This window comes from Balaenoptera ricei, chromosome X (assembly GCF_028023285.1).
Source record: "Balaenoptera ricei isolate mBalRic1 chromosome X, mBalRic1.hap2, whole genome shotgun sequence".
NCBI classification, from domain to species: domain Eukaryota; kingdom Metazoa; phylum Chordata; class Mammalia; order Artiodactyla; family Balaenopteridae; genus Balaenoptera; species Balaenoptera ricei.
In genome coordinates, this window is record NC_082660.1 from 121,056,176 (window position 1) to 121,075,901 (window position 19,726).

The following is a 19,726-nucleotide window of genomic DNA, read 5'->3' on the forward strand; positions in this document are numbered from 1 at the left end:
AGAAATACAATGCAGTCGGTAGATTAGGATGGCCAGAGTCATGGGTGTCATTTGATGTAACTCACGGCAATTCCAGTAGGAGTGTCAGATTGGCTCAACAGAAAGAAAAAAAAAAAAAGACCAACAACTTACAAAATCCTCTTTAGTCTTCCCACTAGCTCAAATTGAGCGGCTAAATATACAAAGCTTTCCCCAGCGGAAACTGATGGAAACGGGCCAGTTAAAAACAGTGTCCAACAGTGAGACATTACCAATCACTACTCCAGTCTCTTCGTTTTACAGATGAGTCAACCGAGGCCGAGGGAAGGGGACTGGGACTTCTCCGAAAGAAGGTGGCAGGTGCAGGGTCTGAAGGAAGGTCTGCTGCTACCCACTGCAGCTACTGCTTAGTTGGCTGGCCTTCTGCCTCACTCCAGGCACTTGGCTCCAGGGAGGCTTTGCTCTCCTAGAGCCGGAGCTCTCTTACGGGAGATTTTGCCTTGACTCATGATCAGAGCAGCCCCTGGGAAATGGCAGATCGTCCATCCCACAGGCCCCACTTTGGGGAGGGCGCCCCTGCTGTTCCAGTGACAAGGCAGATGGGGTGACTCACGGAGACAGGAGGCAGTGAGCAGGTGGGGGCAGAGAAAAAGCCATATTGATACCAGCTGATGAGAGAGAAAGAGAGAAGGAGGGAGAAAGAGAGACAGAAGCACTAACTGAGCCTCATATACATTCAACGATATCCTTCATGAACAAAACATCTTTTTTACAAAGTAGGGTTGGCCCAGGAGCAGAATAGGAGATGGTAGGGTATCCCTGGCAATGTGCGGGTCATAAGGGTGGCAGGTGACAAAGCAGAAGTACCTGTTGCGGATGAGGCAGGGAGAAAGGCTGGCCGAAAGGAAAACCAGAGGACTAGAGCTGAGACAGACCAGTCCTTCCCGGGGCTGTAGCCAGGACCATGCAGTCAGAGAGGTAGCACCCTGGCCACTCTCAACTGATTGCAAGAACTGTATCTGTCCCTGATTCCCGCCAAGTTCAAAGGCAGAACAAAGACAAAACTAGCATTGCTAGGACAGTGTTGTCAAGGGGCTTCCTGGTCACATTAGCGACACTCTACCTAGATATGAGGATTCTTCCATATGTTCTGGAAGATTTTCTCTTGAGGCCTGAGTGTCCTCCCTGCCCTCTCCATTCTGTAAATAAATAAGAAAGATGTATTTGGCTTGCAGAAAAGGAAATACAAATGAACTATAAAGGCATGAGAGATATCCAAACTCACTAGGAATCATGAAAGTCAAATTATAGCAATAAATGAAATACCATTTTCACCCAACGTTTTAGCAAACACTGAAGATAAATAATATCCAGGGCCACCAGGGACATGAAGAAGAAGGCACTTTCTACACTATTGGTAAGAGTATAACTTCAGCATCTTTGTAGAGGAATTTGAGAGTATCAAATTTTCACACAGTAATTCCATTTCTATGAAGAAAGATGCGTCAAGAATAATGACAGATGCGCACAATTCTCTATGTGCATATACAACATGATCCATTGGTATTTATCCCAGGAATGCAAGATTGATTTAACAGATGAAAATTAATCAGTGTAATACAACATATCAGTATAATAAAGGACAAAATCAGTGGTCATCTTAACAGATGCAGAAAAAGCATTTGACAAAATCTGGCACCCTTTCGTGATAAAAACACTCAAAACCTAGGAATAGAAGGGAACACCTTCAACCTGATAAAGAGCATTGAAAACCCACAACTGTCATGATACTTAATGGTGAAAGATTGAAAGCTTCCCCCTAAGGTCAAAAACAAGACTAGGGTGTCCACTCTCATCACTTCCATTCAACACTGTATAGAAGGTTTCAGCCAGGCATATTAGTCAAGAAATGAAATAAAAGGCATCCAGATTGGAAAGGAAGAAGCAAAAGTATCTCTGTGCACAGATGACATGATCTTGTACAAGAAAACCACACGGAATCCAATAAACTATTAGAACTAATGAACAAGTTAAAGTTGAAGGACACAAGATCAATATACAAAAATCAACTGTATTTCTATGCACTTGCAATGAACAACCCAAATATGAAATTAAGAAAAATATTCTATTTGTAGTAGTATCAAAAGGAATAAAATACTTTGGAATAAATTGGACCAAGGAGGTATAAGGCGTGTAACTGAAAATTACAAAACATTGTTGAATGAAATTTTAAAGACCTAAATCAACGGAAAGACATCCTGTGTTTATGGATCAGAAGACTTAATATTGTTCAGATGGCAATATTCCCCAAAGTAATATACAGACTGAACACAATCCTTATTAAAATTCCAGCTGGCTTTTTTGCAGAAATGGACAGACTTATCCTAAAATCTATATGGGCACACAAGGGATCCAGAATAGCCAAAATTATTTTGAAAATGAAGAACAATGTTGGAGGGCTCACGCTTTCTTATTTGAAAACTTACTACACAGCTACATTAAGCAATTCAGTGGGGGAAAGAATAGTCTTTTCAACAAATGGTGTTGAGACAACTGGATATCCACATGTAAAAGAATGAATTTGGACACCTATCTCACACCATACACAAAAACTAACTCAAAATGGATCAAAGAACTAAATGTAAGAGCAAAAACTTGAACACTCTTAGACGAAAATGTAGGAGTAAATCTTCATGACCTTGCATCAGGCAATGGTTTCTTAGCTATGTTACCCAAAACACAAGCAACAAAAGAAAAAAATATGAATTTAACTTCATCAAAATTTTAAAACTTCGTGTTTCAAAAGATACTATTATCAAAATACCAATGGCATTTTTCACAGAACTAGAACAAATAATTTTAAAATTTGTGTGGAAACACAAAAGACCCCAAATAGCCCAAAAAACCTTGAGAAAGAAGAACAGAGCTGGAGGAATTATGCTCCCTGACTTCAGACTATACTACAAAGCTACAGTAATCAAAAGAGTATGGTACTAGCACAAAAACAGACGCATTGATCAACAGAATAGAGAGCCCAGAAATAAACCCACACACTTATGGTCAATTAATCAATGACAAAGGCAGCAAGAATATACAATGGAGAAAAGACAGTCTCTTCAATACGTGGTGCTGGGAAAACTGGACAGCTACTTGTAAAAGAATGAAATTAGCACATTCTCTAACACCATACACAAAAATAAACTCAAAATGGATTAAAGGTTGGATACTATAACACGCCTAGAGGAAAACATAGGGAGAACACTCTTGGACATAAATCACAGCAATATTTTTTTGGAGCCATCTCCTAAAGCAAAGGAAATAAAAACAAAAATAAACAAATGGGACCTAATCAAACTTAAAAGCTTTTGTACAGCAAAGGAAACCATTGACAAAAAGAAAAGACCACCTACTGAATGGGAGAAAATATTTGCAAATGATATGACCAATAAGGAGTTAATATCCAACATATATAAACAGCTCATACAACTCAACATCGAAAAAACAGACAACCAAATTAAAAAATAGGCAGAAGACCTGAATAGACATTTTTCCAAAGAGGAAATGCAGATGGCCAACAGGCACATGAAAAGATGCTCAACATCGTGCTAATCATCAGGGAAATGCAAATCAAAACCACAATGAGATATCACCTCACACCTGTCAGAATGGCTATCACGAAAAAGAACACAGATAGCAAATGTTGGGGAGGATGTGGAGAAAAGGGAACCCTCCTACACTGTTGGTGGGAATATAAATTGGTGCAGGGCTTCCCTGATGGTGCAGTGGTTAAGAATCTGCCTGCCAATGCAGGGGACACGGGTTCGAGCCCTGGTCTGGGAAGATCCCACATGCCGTGGAGCAACTAAGCCCGTGCGCCACAACTACTGAGCCTGCGTGCCACAACTACTGAAGTCCACGTGCCCTAGAGCCTGTGCTCCACAACAAGAGAAGCCACCACAATGAGAAACCCGCGCACCACAACAAAGAGTAGCCCCCGCTCGCCGCAAGTAAAGCCCGTGTGCAGCAACAAAGACCCAATGCAGCCAATAAATAAATTTAAAATAAATAAACAAATAAACAAATAAATAAATTGGTGCAGTCACTGTGGAAAACAGTATGGAGGTTTCTCAAAAATAGAGTTTTGTAGAAATGTAGAAAATGTAGAAAACATTATATATTAGGTTTGTAGATTAGGTTTGTAGGTTTGTATATTAGGTGTATGTTAGGTTTGTAGATTAGGTTTGTAGGTTTGTAGAAATGTAGAAAACAGTATGGAGGTTTCTCTAAAAATAGAACTACCATGTGACCCAGCAATTCCACTCTTGGGTATATAACCAAAAAAAGCAAAAACACGAATTCGAAAAGATACATGCACCCCAATGTTCATAGCAGCATTGTTTACAATTGCCAAGGTATGGAAGCAACCTAAGTGTCCATCAACAGATGAATGGATAAAGAATATGTGATATATTATACACACACACACACACACACATACACACACACACACACACACAATGGAATACCACTCAGCCATAAAAAAGATGAAAATTTTGCCATTTGCAGCAACATGGATGGACTTGGCATTATGCTAAGTGAAATAAGTCAGACAGAGAAAGACAAATACTGTATGATATCACTTATATGTGGAATCTAAAAAATACAACAAACTAGTGAATAAAACCCCAAAAAAGCAGACTCACAGATACAGAGAACAAACTAGTGGTTGCCTGTGGGGAGAGGGACGGTGGGAGGGGCAATATAGGGGTAGAGGGGAAAAAAAGGGGTTATTATGGGATTATATGAAATCATGTGTGTGAAACTTTTGAAAATTGTAAAGCACTATAGAATTTAAAGGATTTTTCATTCAATAAAAAATAATTTTAAAAAATTAAATTAAATTTAAAAAACAGAAAAAGAGGAAATATTAGAAAAAAACAGAGAGAGAGAGAAAAACTATCAAAGTCTGGGAGATGCTTCAGAGATAACCTTTGTCTCCCAGGTGTCTCAGCAGACTTCCCTGACCAGTTGCTAGCTGTGTGATCCCCTAGAGACCCTAGGACACTGTAGCCATATGAGAACACAAAGATGGAGGTCACTTGCAGAGGCCAACTGGCCACCCAGAGGGTCAGAAGGCAGCAGCTCTTTCATGTGGTCACTGTGCCCCACAGCCAACACTCAAATTGTCAGTGTTCTGCTGCATCTCCAGCTTCATTTTTCTACATTTCCAAGTTGACCATTTCAAGCTGCCACTCTTTTTTTATATAAATAATAGTGTGTTCTTGGCAATAATCAAGCCCTGCTCTTCTTGCTTTTCATACATTAACAGTTTTATAGCATCAACAAAAAAGTATTCAGCATGCCCTATACTAGGCACTGTCTGAGAGATACTCTATCTAAAGTGACAAGATACGGAAACAATCTAAATGCCCATCAATGGGTGAATGGATAAAAAAAAGATGTGGCATATACACACAATGGACTGTTATTCAGCCATGAGAAAGGAGGATATTCTGCCATTTGCGACAACAAGGATAGACCTGGAGCACATTATGCTAAGTGAGATAAGTCAGACAGAGAAAGAAAAATACTGTATGGTCTCATTATATGTGGAATCTAAAAAAGTCAAACATAAAAAAACGGAGAGTCAAATGGTGGTTACCAAGGGGTGGGGGTAAGGTATGAAAAGTGACGCTGTTTAAGGGTACCAACTTGCAACGAGTAGCAAATATGCCGTAGTGCTCTAATGCCCACTGTAGTGAACACAGAGAACAATATTATACTATACTTAGGTGATGTGAGCTGCAACGGCAGTCATATTACAATATATAAATCTATCAAAGTAACACCGCGTACACCTTAAATTTACACCATGTTGTATGTCAAATATATTCAATTTTAAAGTAATTAATTTTTTTAAGTTTGCAAATATTTATGTTGAGGTCTGTCTCCCTAGCTACTTGGGAGCTTGAGACTGGATGGTCAGTATTCTTGGCTGCTTGGGTACACCCCAGCTTGGCTCTCAGTCTCATTCCTTACGTGCTGATTTTATTAGGCTTCCCTCAGGGTTCTAGGAGCGCCTCGGTATGGCTGCTATACACCCCTTACAGACATAATTTTGCTTTTTTTTTTTTTACAGGCATAATTTTGTGTACAACACTACCTAGTAATAACAGTGTGAGCAGCTATTATGCGTGTCTTATGTGCAGTGACATATGAAGTGTGTCTTAACTGCATTATTTTATTTGATCTTTAAAACAATCCTATGCAGTAGATATTACTAATGTCTCCATTACACAGATGAGGAAACTGGAGCAGAAAGAGGCCAAGTAACTTTTCCCAGAGTCACACAGTCAGAGCCAAGACTCTGACATAAGTCTGTCAAACTAGAGAAGGTATGTGCTTAACCATGCCAGATATTGCCTCCTTACAATATTCATCTGATGCTCAGGCCAGCCTGAATTATCAAAAAGAAATCAAAATATGCCTGGTGCCTTTCATGTAAGAAATGAAAATCATGTTATACTTTTTTAGAAAGATTTGTATCCAAAGTGGCTAAAAATTAATGGAGTAAGCATTAGTTATCAGAAGAATCCACTTATGTGAAATGACTCATTCTCCAACAATGCCAGACCCAGGAGGTGTTCCTTTTTTTTTTTTTAATTAATTTATTTATTTATTTTTGACTGCTTTGGGTCTTCATTGCTATGCACGGGCTTTCTCTAGTTGCAGCGAGCGGGGGCTACTCTTCATTGCAGTGCGCGGGCTTCTCATTGCGATGGCTTCTCTTGTTGCGGAGCACGGGCTTCAGTAGTTGTGGCTCATGGGCTCAGTAGTTGTGGCTCGCGGGCTCTAGAGCGCAGACTCAGTAGTTGTGGCACACGGGCTTAGTTTCTCCACGGCATGTGGGATCTTCCTGGACCAGGGCTCGAACCCGTGTCCCTTGCATTGGCAGGTGGATTCTTAACCACTGCACCACCTGGGAAGTCCCCCAGGAGGTGTTTCTGTATCATCTAGTATTCTTAGAACCACAAAGAAGCTCGGTATACCTTCTGGCAGCTTCAGAGTGCATAAATCACTGGCAACCTCACCATGTTTTTATTTATCAAATAAAAAAGAAAATAGCATGATCTGCTCATAGCAGACATGATTCCATAAGGGATATAGAGTAGGTTACACCTACCTCAAAAGCCATACACACTCATGTGCTCATGCACACACACACACACACACACACACACACACACACACACACAGAGTGCTAAAATTTGGCAATAGGGAAATCTGGAATAAAATATTCAGAGACAAGCATAGCTTGATGCTATGGCTAACTTTAGGAAAAATTCTGAAGGAAGCAAAGTTTATCTGGGGCAAAGGTACTTGTACTACTACTACTAATAGCTAACACTTGGAGAAGACTTACTACGTACCACGCACTCTTCCGGGACACAAATTCATTGAAATCTCACACCAATCCTATGAGACAGGAGCTGCTATTCTTCCCATTTTACAGGTGGGGAGACTGAGGCAGAGAGGCATAGTAAAGTAACATGCCGAACGTCATAAACTTACTAGTGGGAGAAAACTGAGATTTGAACCTGAGCAGTCTAATGTCCGAATCCAGGCTCAAACCACTACTAATACTTCTCCACAAGTAATACTACTAATGCACATCTACACTTCTTATGTCCTTGATCCTGTGCTGAGCACTCTACATACATTACTTCACAGATCTTTGGAGGTTGGAGGTCTTAGCTCTAAATTATTATGCAGTATCTCATTTGATCCTTACCACAACCCCCGTAAGGTAGCTATTAGTGTGTCCATTTTACAGATAGAAACACTGAGGCACAGAGACATTAAATAATTTGACACATAGGCAAAAGTATCACCTCCTTTTCAGCAACACCCCCTATACTTACTGTAAGGATCCACATAACATAAAAGAATGCAACGTAATTTAATTTACAATTTCTACCTCAGGGCCAGGTTCTTTCAAGGCCTCTGTTCTAAAGTGTTAGTGGGAAAAAGTGACAATAAGCTTTCCAGTCTTCCCAACTCAGGGGGATTACAGTAACCCTCTGCAGCAGCCAGTGGCCTGCTTTGGGCTCCACTTAAGTAGGGACTCACACCATACAAGCTCTGGCACCGGAAGCCTGCTTTCAGGGCTTGGGTGCTGTTTTTTAAAGGTAACATATTTTGGTTTTGTTTTTTGTTTTGTTTTTAATTGAAGTATAGTTGCTTTACAATGTTGTGTTAATTTCTGCTGTACAGCAAAGTGATTCAGTTATACATATACATACATTCTTTTTTATATTCTTTTCCATTTGGTTTATCACAGGATATGGAATATAGTTCTCTGTGCTATACAGCAGGATAAAAGGTACCATATTTTGCTCTTTTTTTCTTTTTCTTTTCTTTTGTTTTTTGGTGGCATGCAGGATCTTAGTTCCCTGACCAAGGATCGAACCCTTTCTCCCTGCAGGGGAAGTGCAGAGTCTCAACAACTGGACCACCAGGGAAGTCCAGAAGGTACATATTTTGAATTTTTATTTTGTTTTGTTTTGGAATTGGTTTCTGGAAAGGACAAACTAGCAAGCCACGACTGGGGACCACCGATCTTAACCATGGTTTCCATAAAATGCTTCCTCTGTTTCACAGTGAAAATAAACCAAGTACTTTTACTACAACACCATCTTCATTAGCAGAGTGAAAAACGATGACCACGAGGAAGGCAACCTGGGTGGGCTTACCTCCACTTGAAGGGCTGCACATCCTTTCAGGAAGTCATTGATGTTGTTGGTGCAGTCAGCTTCAGTTTGGGGCTCCAGACAGTACTAGGGAAACACAGTCAAATGTCACTTGGAGACTGTCATCACATGCGGGTCACATCATTGCATCATTCACTGATAAGTAGATAAGGTAGGCTTTTTAAGGCGGGGCCAACGTTGCTGTCAGTCCAGGAAGAGAAATTAACCACTGAAGGAAGCGATGCAAAAATCTAAACGGTTGGTCTTGTTTCAAATGTCACCAAACCCTCAGTCCCAAGCCGTCTCTACTTACGAACTTTTTCTCATGCTTTCTGCCAAAGCGTAGTGATAGCAAATTAGAGAGACCCTGAAAGTTTTTTGATCCTGGTTCCTGCTTTCAACCTATTACCACCCTCCGTCCTCCTCATGATAATTTATTAAAAAGTATATTTTCCCCTTCACTGTTCTCTACATTTGATCACATTTCTCAACATTTTCCCACCATTTTATCACTGTTTTTCAAGTTTGAGAAATTATAAGCAAAAGAACTGTACTCAACATCACATTCCCTGCTGACCTTAAGAAAATAATAGTAGGGCTCCACCTTTAAACTTACTTAAAGTGCCCACTGTTTTAATCACATCCTCCTGACCATGGGTTTCCAACATTCACAATTTTGGATTTTTAAAAGAGAGTAAGGTTAGTTTCACTTTGAACACACGTTGCATTTGAAACGTATATTTGGTTTCCATTGTTTTAACAGAACGTGTTGTAACATTTTGGATTATTTCTCCAGGTTGCTAAATAGCCTTTCTTTCTTTCAATGGATATTTTATTTCTTGGTGAAGAAAATCTACACTGAATTTAGTCATACCGTCAATAGGCACCATCTGTATCTGTTATTAATCATCCCATTTTTCCTCAGACTCATATGTACCCCAAGTTCAAAACATGTCCTCAGTACACAAGGAGGTACAACATGCATCTCTATGACAGAGCAAGCTCCTTGTCCCTGGCACCAGCGGTGTAACAGGTTTTTACTGTACTAATCTTCAGTGGCCAATTACTAAAGGATAACATTTCATTTTCCAACTACAAAAACAGAAAGAAAGTCGAAGTCTTAGAAAGAGATTAAAGTGGGAGCGTCCCGTGACCCAGGCAATCGAAAATCTCCAGAGTGACATTATTGCTGCTCTCTGGTGGTAAGCAACCCCAAAGATACTGCAAATTTCGCTTACCTTTTCTATAGAGCCAGGCCTAAGTCTGTTGATCAGTTTGCATAGCACTACCCCATTTTTCAGCGAGGACTTCAAGAACTCCTCCGGATCACAGATGGTCTTTTTGGGGGAATCTAATACTCCCAAAGATATAAGCCATGTCACGATGCGTTCTTCTGGATTCATTACTGAGGACTGTACACTCCGAACAGCTCTCTGGGGCAGCTGCAAGGACTAAGCCACATCCGCGATTGCATCTGCTGTTGTCTTCCTTTTTATGAGTTCTCTTCTCGTGCTTGCAGCGCAAAGCTCTAAAAGAACTTTTCTTAGACAACGGTGGAAGCCACTCCAGTTATGGGATTTGAAAACCACAGAGCTCACACTCAAAGATGTGGAAATAGAATGAATGGGGGGGGAAAAAAGTCCTGGATAACACTGGGTTTCTTTTTCAAAATTTGCAAAACAAATTCATTGGGATTAAAAAAGAAGAAGAAATACATACACACACACACACACACACACACACACACACACACACAAACCAACGGGTGCAAGAAGCTGTAAAGGAAGGAAGTGAGGAGGACGCGGGGAGGGAGGAGAGAGAAGGAAGTGAGCGCTCTGGGAAAACGGAGGTGAGCCAGCACTTCAGGGGACCTTAGAAATGAGATACTCATGGGCCAGTCTGGGAAAAAGCTGTCAATATATAGTCTAGCCCCAGTGAAAATCTGGTTTCTGACAAGAGGAAGATGCCAACTGGCTCTTAGGTCAGACAGATCTGAGCCTCGTGGGGAGCTGTGCTGGCAAAACAGGGCTCAAAGAAGGTAGGCTGGGAAATTCTTCCAAGAAATGGCCACATGTCCTCATACTGTCTCACCGAGATGATATGTCACAATCATGCCTTGCAAAACATGTTGAGTTGCACGGTGACAACATGCCAAGCAGAGGAAGATTGTGCCTGCTGTCAGCCATCACTGTGTATAAGCACAAGCTAGAAGAATGGCATTTTACTTTGCAGCCAAAAAGCTATGTTGAGGGAAATAGACTAAGGATAACATCTGACATCCTGTTTACTTGCATTCTTGAGTGATTCTTTTTCTGGACCTGGTTCCACTACATAATGCAGCTGCAGTACCCTTAGCAAAGGCTCAGACACAGTCACATCAACGGGTAAAAAGCACTTGAAAACAGAGCTTTTGAGAACAAAAGAACACTTGTCCTCTGTCTACACTACAGTCTGGAAAGTTGATGTTTTCCCAACAAGAAACACTGCCTTAAAAATACTGCTCTGGGAAAAAACTGGTCTATAACAAGAGATCTGAACTATTCTTAAACATCTTCATAACCAGTTGAAATAGTCATATTATTGGGAAATGTATGATAAGGCCGACAGTATAGCCTCATCTGGGCAAATGCGTGGTACCCAGCATCACCACCCTCTCCTAGCGCATGGGATCCTGCTAAGCTTCAGAATCTTTTCAACACAGTTTTAGGCATCTACTACCGAATAACCAGCTTAGATAATCCTGCTACCTGTTTTCAAGGCTTCCCCTTCTTACCCTGTAGTAACACTTACCAGACTTTACTATTATCACTTATCGATCTGTCTCCTCCACCAGAATGTACCCTCCCCTAGAGGAGGGGTCTTGTCTGCCTTAATGAACACTGTCCCCAGCAGAGTGCCTGGTACACGGTAGATGTTTTAATGGCTTAAAACCAACATGTTTTCCTTGTTAATGATTTTTATACTTTTACTGAGATATAATTGACATAGTGAATTGCACATATTTAAGATATATGATTTAATGAATTTTGACATATGTATACATCCCGTGATACAATCACACACGCACAGACAATTCAGATAAATCTTTCCATCATCCCCAAAAAGTGTTCTTGTGCCCTTTCAACCCCATCTTCCCTCCCTTCCCCCAAAATCCCAGACAACGAACAATCCCCTTTCAATCCCTATAGATTAGTTTGCATTTTCTAGAACCTTATATAAATGGATGCATACAGTATGGAACTTTCTTTTGTCTGGCTTCTTGCACTTAACATCATCACTCTGAGATTCATTCATGTTGTTGTGTCTATCAATAGTTCTACAAGAAAGATTTGACCTCCAAATATTTGGTTTGATATAATTATATTTATGAACAAAATCAGTATAGTCAATCAGAAGTTATAATTGACTCTTGACCCATGACCAAATGTATGTAATGGAAATAAAACCAAAATCCATGTGTTGATCAATAAAATTCTTAAATCTGACCTGCTTAAACATATTTTGATATGCCATTTGGCCACTTTTCATGACTGCTCATCAAAATTGTACTCTATAGACAAACAAATCTGGCAGTATTATTGAGGTATCACTTATATTTTTTGGTGAAGAACAAAACCTGAGTAATTTCAGGAACCCAGTCCAGTCCAAAATAGCCTTGAGCCCACTGGGGTCATCAGGGTGAAAATCTGCCTCATTTTAGACACTGGCTATAGCAAATTACTGTAAATAATAATCAGAAAGGCAACTCCACCTCCTCAAGGCAGAAGAAACAGTTCTACTAGTATAAAGATTGGAAGTTAGGGTTGGTATGGTCAAATGTCAAGAAAGCAAGGCATTCCAGGACAGTAGCAAGCATAGGGGTGAAATGACTAACCATGGAACACAGGGAAATGGAAAGGAGTTGATGAACTGGGGGAAGAGAGTCGGGGGTTGAAAGACTGGAGATCACAGTGGCACAAAGCACAGGCTTTACACAAGGGTGTGAAAAAATAAAGTAAAATAAAACAAAATAAAATACTATGCAAAAGTTACCTTGTCAAGATTGGAAGAAGAGAATGGCAGAAGTAAAGGTGGAATAAATGTATCCTGGACTTGCATGAAATTGCATCCGTGGCTCATTTAATTCAATAAGAAGCCTAAGTTTTCTCTTCCACTGTATGAACATGTCTATCCATTTTGATGAGCAGCATTACCTGCTCTCCTTCTGCTATACAGAAATCTACCAAACGTTTTATCTAAGCACACAACATAATACCAAATATGAAATCGATTTCATAGTAACCTTAAAAGGCAGACATTGAACTTTCTGAAAAGATGTTTTAAGTCCAAGTTTTATGAACTGGACTGTAATTTTGAATTTCTATAATCTTGGTATTGTATTCCAGTAATATTGCCCAGATTGGTTAAAAGGTGACCAGTATGGGGATTTCCCTGGTGGCGCAGTGGTTAAGAATCCGCCTGCCAATGCAGGGGACACGGGTTCGATCCCTGGTCCAGGAAGATCCCACATGCCGTGGAGCAACTCAGCCCGTGAGCCACAACTACTGAGCCCACACACCACAACTACTGAAGCCCACGCACCTGGAGCCTGTGCTCCGCCACAAGAGAAGCCACCACAGTGAGAAGCCTGCGCACTGCAACAAAGAGTAGCTCCCACTCGCCACAACTAGAGAAAGCCCACGTGCAGCAATGAAGAGCCAACGCAGACAAAATTAAAAAAAAAAAAGGTGACGAGTATGTGCTCTATTTTGCAAACTGTATTTTTTGCAGATTTTTTCAAGTTAAAATTATACATAGCTATCACCCAAAATAAAGTGGAACATAAATTATGAGCATATTTTTTAAAAAGAGCAAAGGTCTGTGGTTCTACTTCAGATCCTTAGTACCACACACCCTGGGCCACTGAACCTCCCTCCTCATTGGCTTTCCCACCTCCATCCTCTCATCCTAATGAACTCTCTGGCAGAGCACAGTTTGGTTGATTTTCCAAAGCGCCTGTTTAATAGTGTAATATTCCTGCTCAAAAACTAAGGCTCTCCACCACCTAAAACCATGATTTACAAACGACAACGTACAAAAATAATCACCTCTTGCGAGGGAGGGAGGAGAAAGGCATGACAGTGGAACCTGAGCCAAAATTGCTAATATTATATTAAAAATAAAAAGACCTACAGGAAATAAGGCAAATGTTAACATTTGTTAAAAGTGATTTCTGGGTACACTGGAACCTATTATATTACTTTCTTTACTTTTCTGTATTTGGAATATTCATAATTGATTTTTAAAAATTTTAAATCTCCTGGGGCACTTGTTAAAAAGATTTGGGGGCTCAGTTCTCTAATACCCTAGTTGAGAAGATACACAATGAGAGAAAGGAATCTATATTATTAAAGTATCCCCTTGATTCTGAGGCAGGTGGACCAAGGTCACACTTGGAGGAACAAGTTGGTTTATAACCTTACACTCCACCAAAATTTCTGCCAACACCTGGGTCATTTCAATATTCACAAGAACAACAATACAACATCAGGACCGCTCAGTTTCTTGACCTCCTGTACCTGTAATTGATATAGTACCTCTCAGCCCCTCTCTATGCTGTGAAAATGGATCTGGGGCCTTTCAATATATTTTCCCTTGCCAGCTGGTGCGATATGAAGTTTTATCAGTAGATGGTGGTGGAAAGACCTGGCAGGAAGAAGGGGTTTTAATTGCTGTGTCCTGTGTGCTCCCCCCATGGGCTCCTGACGAGACCACCCCCTTTCCTAGTGTTTGGCTTCTGTGCACTGGCTTCCTCAATGCACAGCGGGGAGCAGCTTCCCCTGGCACCACCCTTGGGTGGCTCTGTAGCAAAGTGTCTCTGCTGAGACACCTCCCCTGTGAACGGGAAACATCTTAGAGAGGCACATTTTCAGCAAGTTCCAGAGGGTGGACGTCCAGCAAGTTCCACTGACTCAGCACCACAGGCGACTCCTCTAACAGGGCCTGGACATCAGCTGTACACGGAAAGAGGGGTTATCACCGCTCTATGGGTAGTGACTATTATATATTGTTTTTATATTGTCAGCTATTGTATATTATAACTGGTATTCCTAGAGTTCCCTTTAATTCTTACTAGCCAATCTCTTATTATCCAATCCCCTATTATTGTTAATAATTCTTGATGTTAAACTTTTCCTCTTAACATCCCCCTGTGGTTTCTCTGTCCTGATTGGACCCAGACTAACATGCGTCATCATCTTCGGTGAACACACCTCCACTTTAGCCAATCACTTGCAAGGTCACACCCTGTACTTGGTCATCGCATAAACTTCTCTGCCTCCTGAATCATGAATTCAAACACTACATTTTCTAACCACAAGCTACTGTCTTTCCAGCTTGTTTATTCAGTTACTCCCACTACGATTAATCCCCAGCGTCATAGGGATCCTCAAAGCATGGTTTTCCAAGATGATTATACAAATCTGCATTCCCACGAAGCAGGGTCTGATTTCCCATTGCTCCATATCATAGCTAACACTCCATATTATAGACTTTTAAATTTTTTATTTTATTTTCGTGGGTGTGAAATTTACTTTTGTATGATTGCTAGTAAGGTTGAGCATTTTTTCTTTCTTCTTTTCTTTTTTTTGGCCGCTCCGCACAGCTTGTGGGATCTTAGTTCCCCGACCAGAAGCACAGAGCCCTAACCACTGGACCGGCAGGGAATTCCCGAGCATTTTTTCATATGTTGATTGGCCACACATATTTCCTCTTCTGTGAAATCTTTGCTCATTTCTATTGCCCACTTTTTACTAGGTTGTTTGTCTTTTTGTTATTGATTCATAAAATTTGTCATACCAGGAATCCCCTGGCCGCCCAGTGGTTGGGACTCCATGCTTTCACTGCGGAGGTGGGTGTGTGTGAGGGGGTCCGTGTTTGTTCCCCAGTAGGGGACCTAAGATCCCACAAGTCACAGGGTGCAGCCAAAAAAAAAAAAGTTTGTCATACCCTATGGATACTAAACCAATGTCAGTTATTTGTGTTTGCAAATATCTTCTTGTACTCCTGTCTTTCGTTCTATAGTATATTTTAGGAAACAGAGGTTCTTGATTTTTTTAAATAAAATACTTTAGCTCACCCTCATGTAAAACAAATGCAGAATTTGGCAGTCCAAGGCTAGCATGCAACTTCCTAGGCATCAGAGACCCAGGGTTCTACTCTCTAGTTACTTCACCATTTTTAGCTTCCCACCTCATAGTTCAAAATGACTCTTTGCATGAACTTGGATTAGGCAATGGTTTCTTAGATATCACGCCAAGGCCACAAGCAACAAAAGAAAAGAATAGATAAATTGGTCTTTATCAACACTAGAAATTTTTGTGCTTCAAAGGACACCATCAAGAAAGTGAAAAGACAACTCACATAATGGGAGAAAATATTTGCAAACCATATATCTGACTAGGGACTTATATCCAGAATATATAAAGAACTCATAACTCAATAACAAAAAGACATCTAAAAATGGGAAAATTATCTGAATAGACATTTCTCCAAAGAAGATATACAAATAGCTAATAAGCACGAGAAAGGATGCTCAACATCATTAGCGTTTCCAGAAATGCAAATCAAAACCACAATGAGATTCCAGTTCACACCCATTAGGATGGCTATGATCAAAAAGACAGACAATAACAAGTGTTGATGAGGATGTGGAGAAATTGGAGCCCTCATACACTGCTGGTGGGAATGTCAAATGGCGCAGCTGCTGTGGAAAACAGTTTTGCAGTGACTCAGAATGTTAACATAGTTATCATATGGGCCAGCAATTTCACTCCAAGAGAAATGAAAACATGTCCACATAAGAACATGTACACAAAGACACATAGCAGTATTATTCATAATAGCCAAAAAGTAAAAACAACTCAAATATCCAGTTGAATATTATTCAGTCTATATAAAGGAATGAAGTACTGACACATGCTACAGCATGGATGAACCTTGAAAACATATGCTAAGTTAAAGAAGCCAGTCACAAAATATCATATATTATATGATCTCACTTATATGAAATGTTCAGAATAGGCAACTCCACAGAGATAGAAAGTAGAACTGCAGTTGCCTAGGACCAGGGTGAGAGTTGAGGGGAAATAGGGATTGACTGCCAATGGATATGAGGGGGATTTGGCGGGGGTGGGGGAGTAAAGAAAATATTCTAAAATTGATTTGGTGATGGTTGCACAACTCTGTAAATATACTAAAAGCCATTGAATTGTACACTTTAAATAGGTAAATTATACACTATCTTAATTATGTCTCAACAAAACTGTTATTTTTAAAAGGGCCATTGTGGGACTTTCCTGGCGGTCCAGTGGTTAGGACTCCATACTCTCACTGCCGAGGGCCCGGGTCAGTCCCTGGTCAGGGAAGTAACATCCCACAAGCCTCGAGCTGTGGCCAAAAATAAATAAAAAATAAATAAATAAAATAAAAAGGCAATTGTGATGAGCAAAAAAAAAAAAAAAAAACGACGACTGTTTGGGCTCTAGCCATCATGTCTGCATTCCAGCCAGGAAGTCAGGATGGGGGACTAAAAATGAAACTCCTCCCTCCCCACACACAGTTTATTAGGCAAAATTTATAACATGCTGAAAGATTGAAAGAATATGATGATCTCCTTTGTCCCCACCATCTAGATTTAATCACTGGTAACATTCTGCCATATTTCACTTGCCTATATAGGTGCAGTGGCTATATTTTTTTAAATAAACTATTAAATAAGTTGCAGACATCCTATCACTTCACCCTAAATACTTCAGCATGCCTCTCCTCAAATTAAGGACATTTTCAACATAACCAAAGATCTATTATCACAATTAAGAAAGTTAACAATAATTCACTAATGCCATCCAATTTTCAGTTCATATTAAGACTTCGCCGGGACTCCCTTGGTGGTCCAGTGGTTAAGACATCACCTTCCAATGCAGTGGGTGCAGGTTCGATCCCTGGTCAGGGAGGTAAGATCCCACATGCCTCACGGCCAAAAAACCAAAACATAAAAACAGAAGCAATATTGTAATAAATTCAATAAAGACTTAAAAAAAAAAAGACTTTCCCATTTATCCCTAAAAATGTATTTCGGAGCTTTTTTTTTCAAAGCAGCATCCAATCAAGTTGCCCCTACTCATGTCATAGAACTGAATTTGCTTCTAGGCAAAAATCTGAGTGACCATAGGGTTCGTCCCCATTTGTTTCCCTTCTCTTGGGATCAAAGTCCTGTGCTGCCTGTTGTCCCAATTTCTGGAAAGAGTTGTTTCATATATTCTGACTAGTTTTCTAGTTGTTTATATTGGGAGGACAAGTCCATACCACATAATCCTTCATGGGTAGAAGCAGAAGTTGGCTTAGTCTACTTTTAATTACATCTTCTACATCATACAACAAATGAGACCTAATATAGTTTGTTCTTGTTAATTTATAAGGGCTCTTTAGATATTAAAGATATTAACCTTTTGATATATATGTTTTAAATTGTTTCTTAGTTAGTATTTGCCTTTTAAATTTTATTAATTTCTTAGCAATTACTATATAGAAGTTTTAAATTTTGTATATAATTAAATATACCAATCTTTCCCTTTATGATGTACACCTTTTATATCATGCCTAAAGTTCTCCCTCAAGGTCACTTTAGAAATTTATCCTAGAGAAATAATGACAAGTTCGGAAGACAATAAAATCACAATCTACAGAACAACAACAAAAACAAAAAATTAAGAAATTAGGCCTCATCAAAATTAAGAACTTTCGGGATTTCCCTGGTGGCGCAGTGGTTAAGAATCGGCCTGCCAATGCAGGGGACACGGGTTCGATCCCTGGTCCGGGAAGATCCCACATGCCACAGAGCACCTAAGCCTGTGCACCATAACTACTGAGCCTGTGCTCTGGAGCCCACGAGCCACAGCTACTGAGCCCACATGCCACAACTACTGAAGACCGGGCGCCTAGAGCCCGTGCTCCGCAACAAGAGAAGCCACCGCAATGAGAAGCCCGCGCACCACAGCAAAGAGTAACCCCGCTCACCGCAACTAGAGAAAGCCAGCACGCAGCAACAAAGACCCAACACAGCCAAAAATAAATAATAAGTAAATAAATAAATAAAATTAAGGACATTTGCTCTTTGAAAGCCCATTTGAAGAGGATGAAAAGACAAGCTACAGACTGGGAGACACTATTGCAAACCACAGATCTGATAAAGATCTACTATCTAGAATACATTTTAAAACTCTCAGAACTCAACAGTAAAAAATAAACAATCCAATAGAAAATGGGCAAAAGACATGAACAGATAGTTCATGAAACAGGATATGTGGATGGCAAATAAACACATGAAAAGATGTTCAATATCACTAGCTACTAGGGAAATGCAAATTAAAACCACAGTGAGATCTCACTACACACATATCAGAAGAGCTAAAATAAAAAACAGTGACAACGCCAAATGCTGCTAAGGATGCAGAGAAACTGGATCACTCCTACATCACTGGTGGGAATGTAAAGTGTTACAGCCACTCTGGAAAAGTAGTTTTTAGTTTCTTAAAAAACTAAACATGCACTTGCCATATAACTCAGCAATTACACTCTTGGGCATTTATTCCAGAAAAAATGAAAATATAAAACCTATACATGAATGTTCATAACAGCTTTATTTGTAGCAGCCCAAACCGGAAACAAACCAAATGTCCTTCCTTTAAAAGGTAAATGGATAAACAAACTGTGGTCCATCCATATCATGGAATCCTACTCAGCAATAAAAAGGAACAAACTGTTGATACACACAACCTGCATGAATCTCAACTGAATGATGCTGAATGAAAGAAAAGGCAATCCCCAAAAGTTACATACTGTATGATTTCATTTATATGACATTTTTGAAATGACAGGTGCCCACAAGTCTCACAATGCCAGAGGTACAACATACGTATAAAAACTTTGCTGCTGAGAAATAATGCAAAGACATACAG

General features: G+C 40.0%; 1 protein-coding gene across 2 annotated transcripts in view; it reads right to left on the minus strand.

Moving 5' to 3' along the window:
• Positions 1-10,147, minus strand: part of ARHGEF6 (Rac/Cdc42 guanine nucleotide exchange factor 6) — a 102,812-nt gene extending 92,665 nt beyond the window's left edge. For both annotated transcript variants that reach the window (XM_059910167.1, XM_059910166.1), the window contains exons 1-2: positions 9,968-10,147; positions 8,733-8,816 (exon numbers count right to left, since the gene is read on the minus strand). In XM_059910167.1, coding sequence (XP_059766150.1) covers positions 8,733-8,816; positions 9,968-10,132 — 249 coding nt within the window. In that variant the 5' untranslated portion in view covers positions 10,133-10,147. The remainder of the gene's footprint in view (positions 1-8,732; positions 8,817-9,967) is intronic.
• Positions 10,148-19,726: the final 9,579 nt, after the last annotated feature.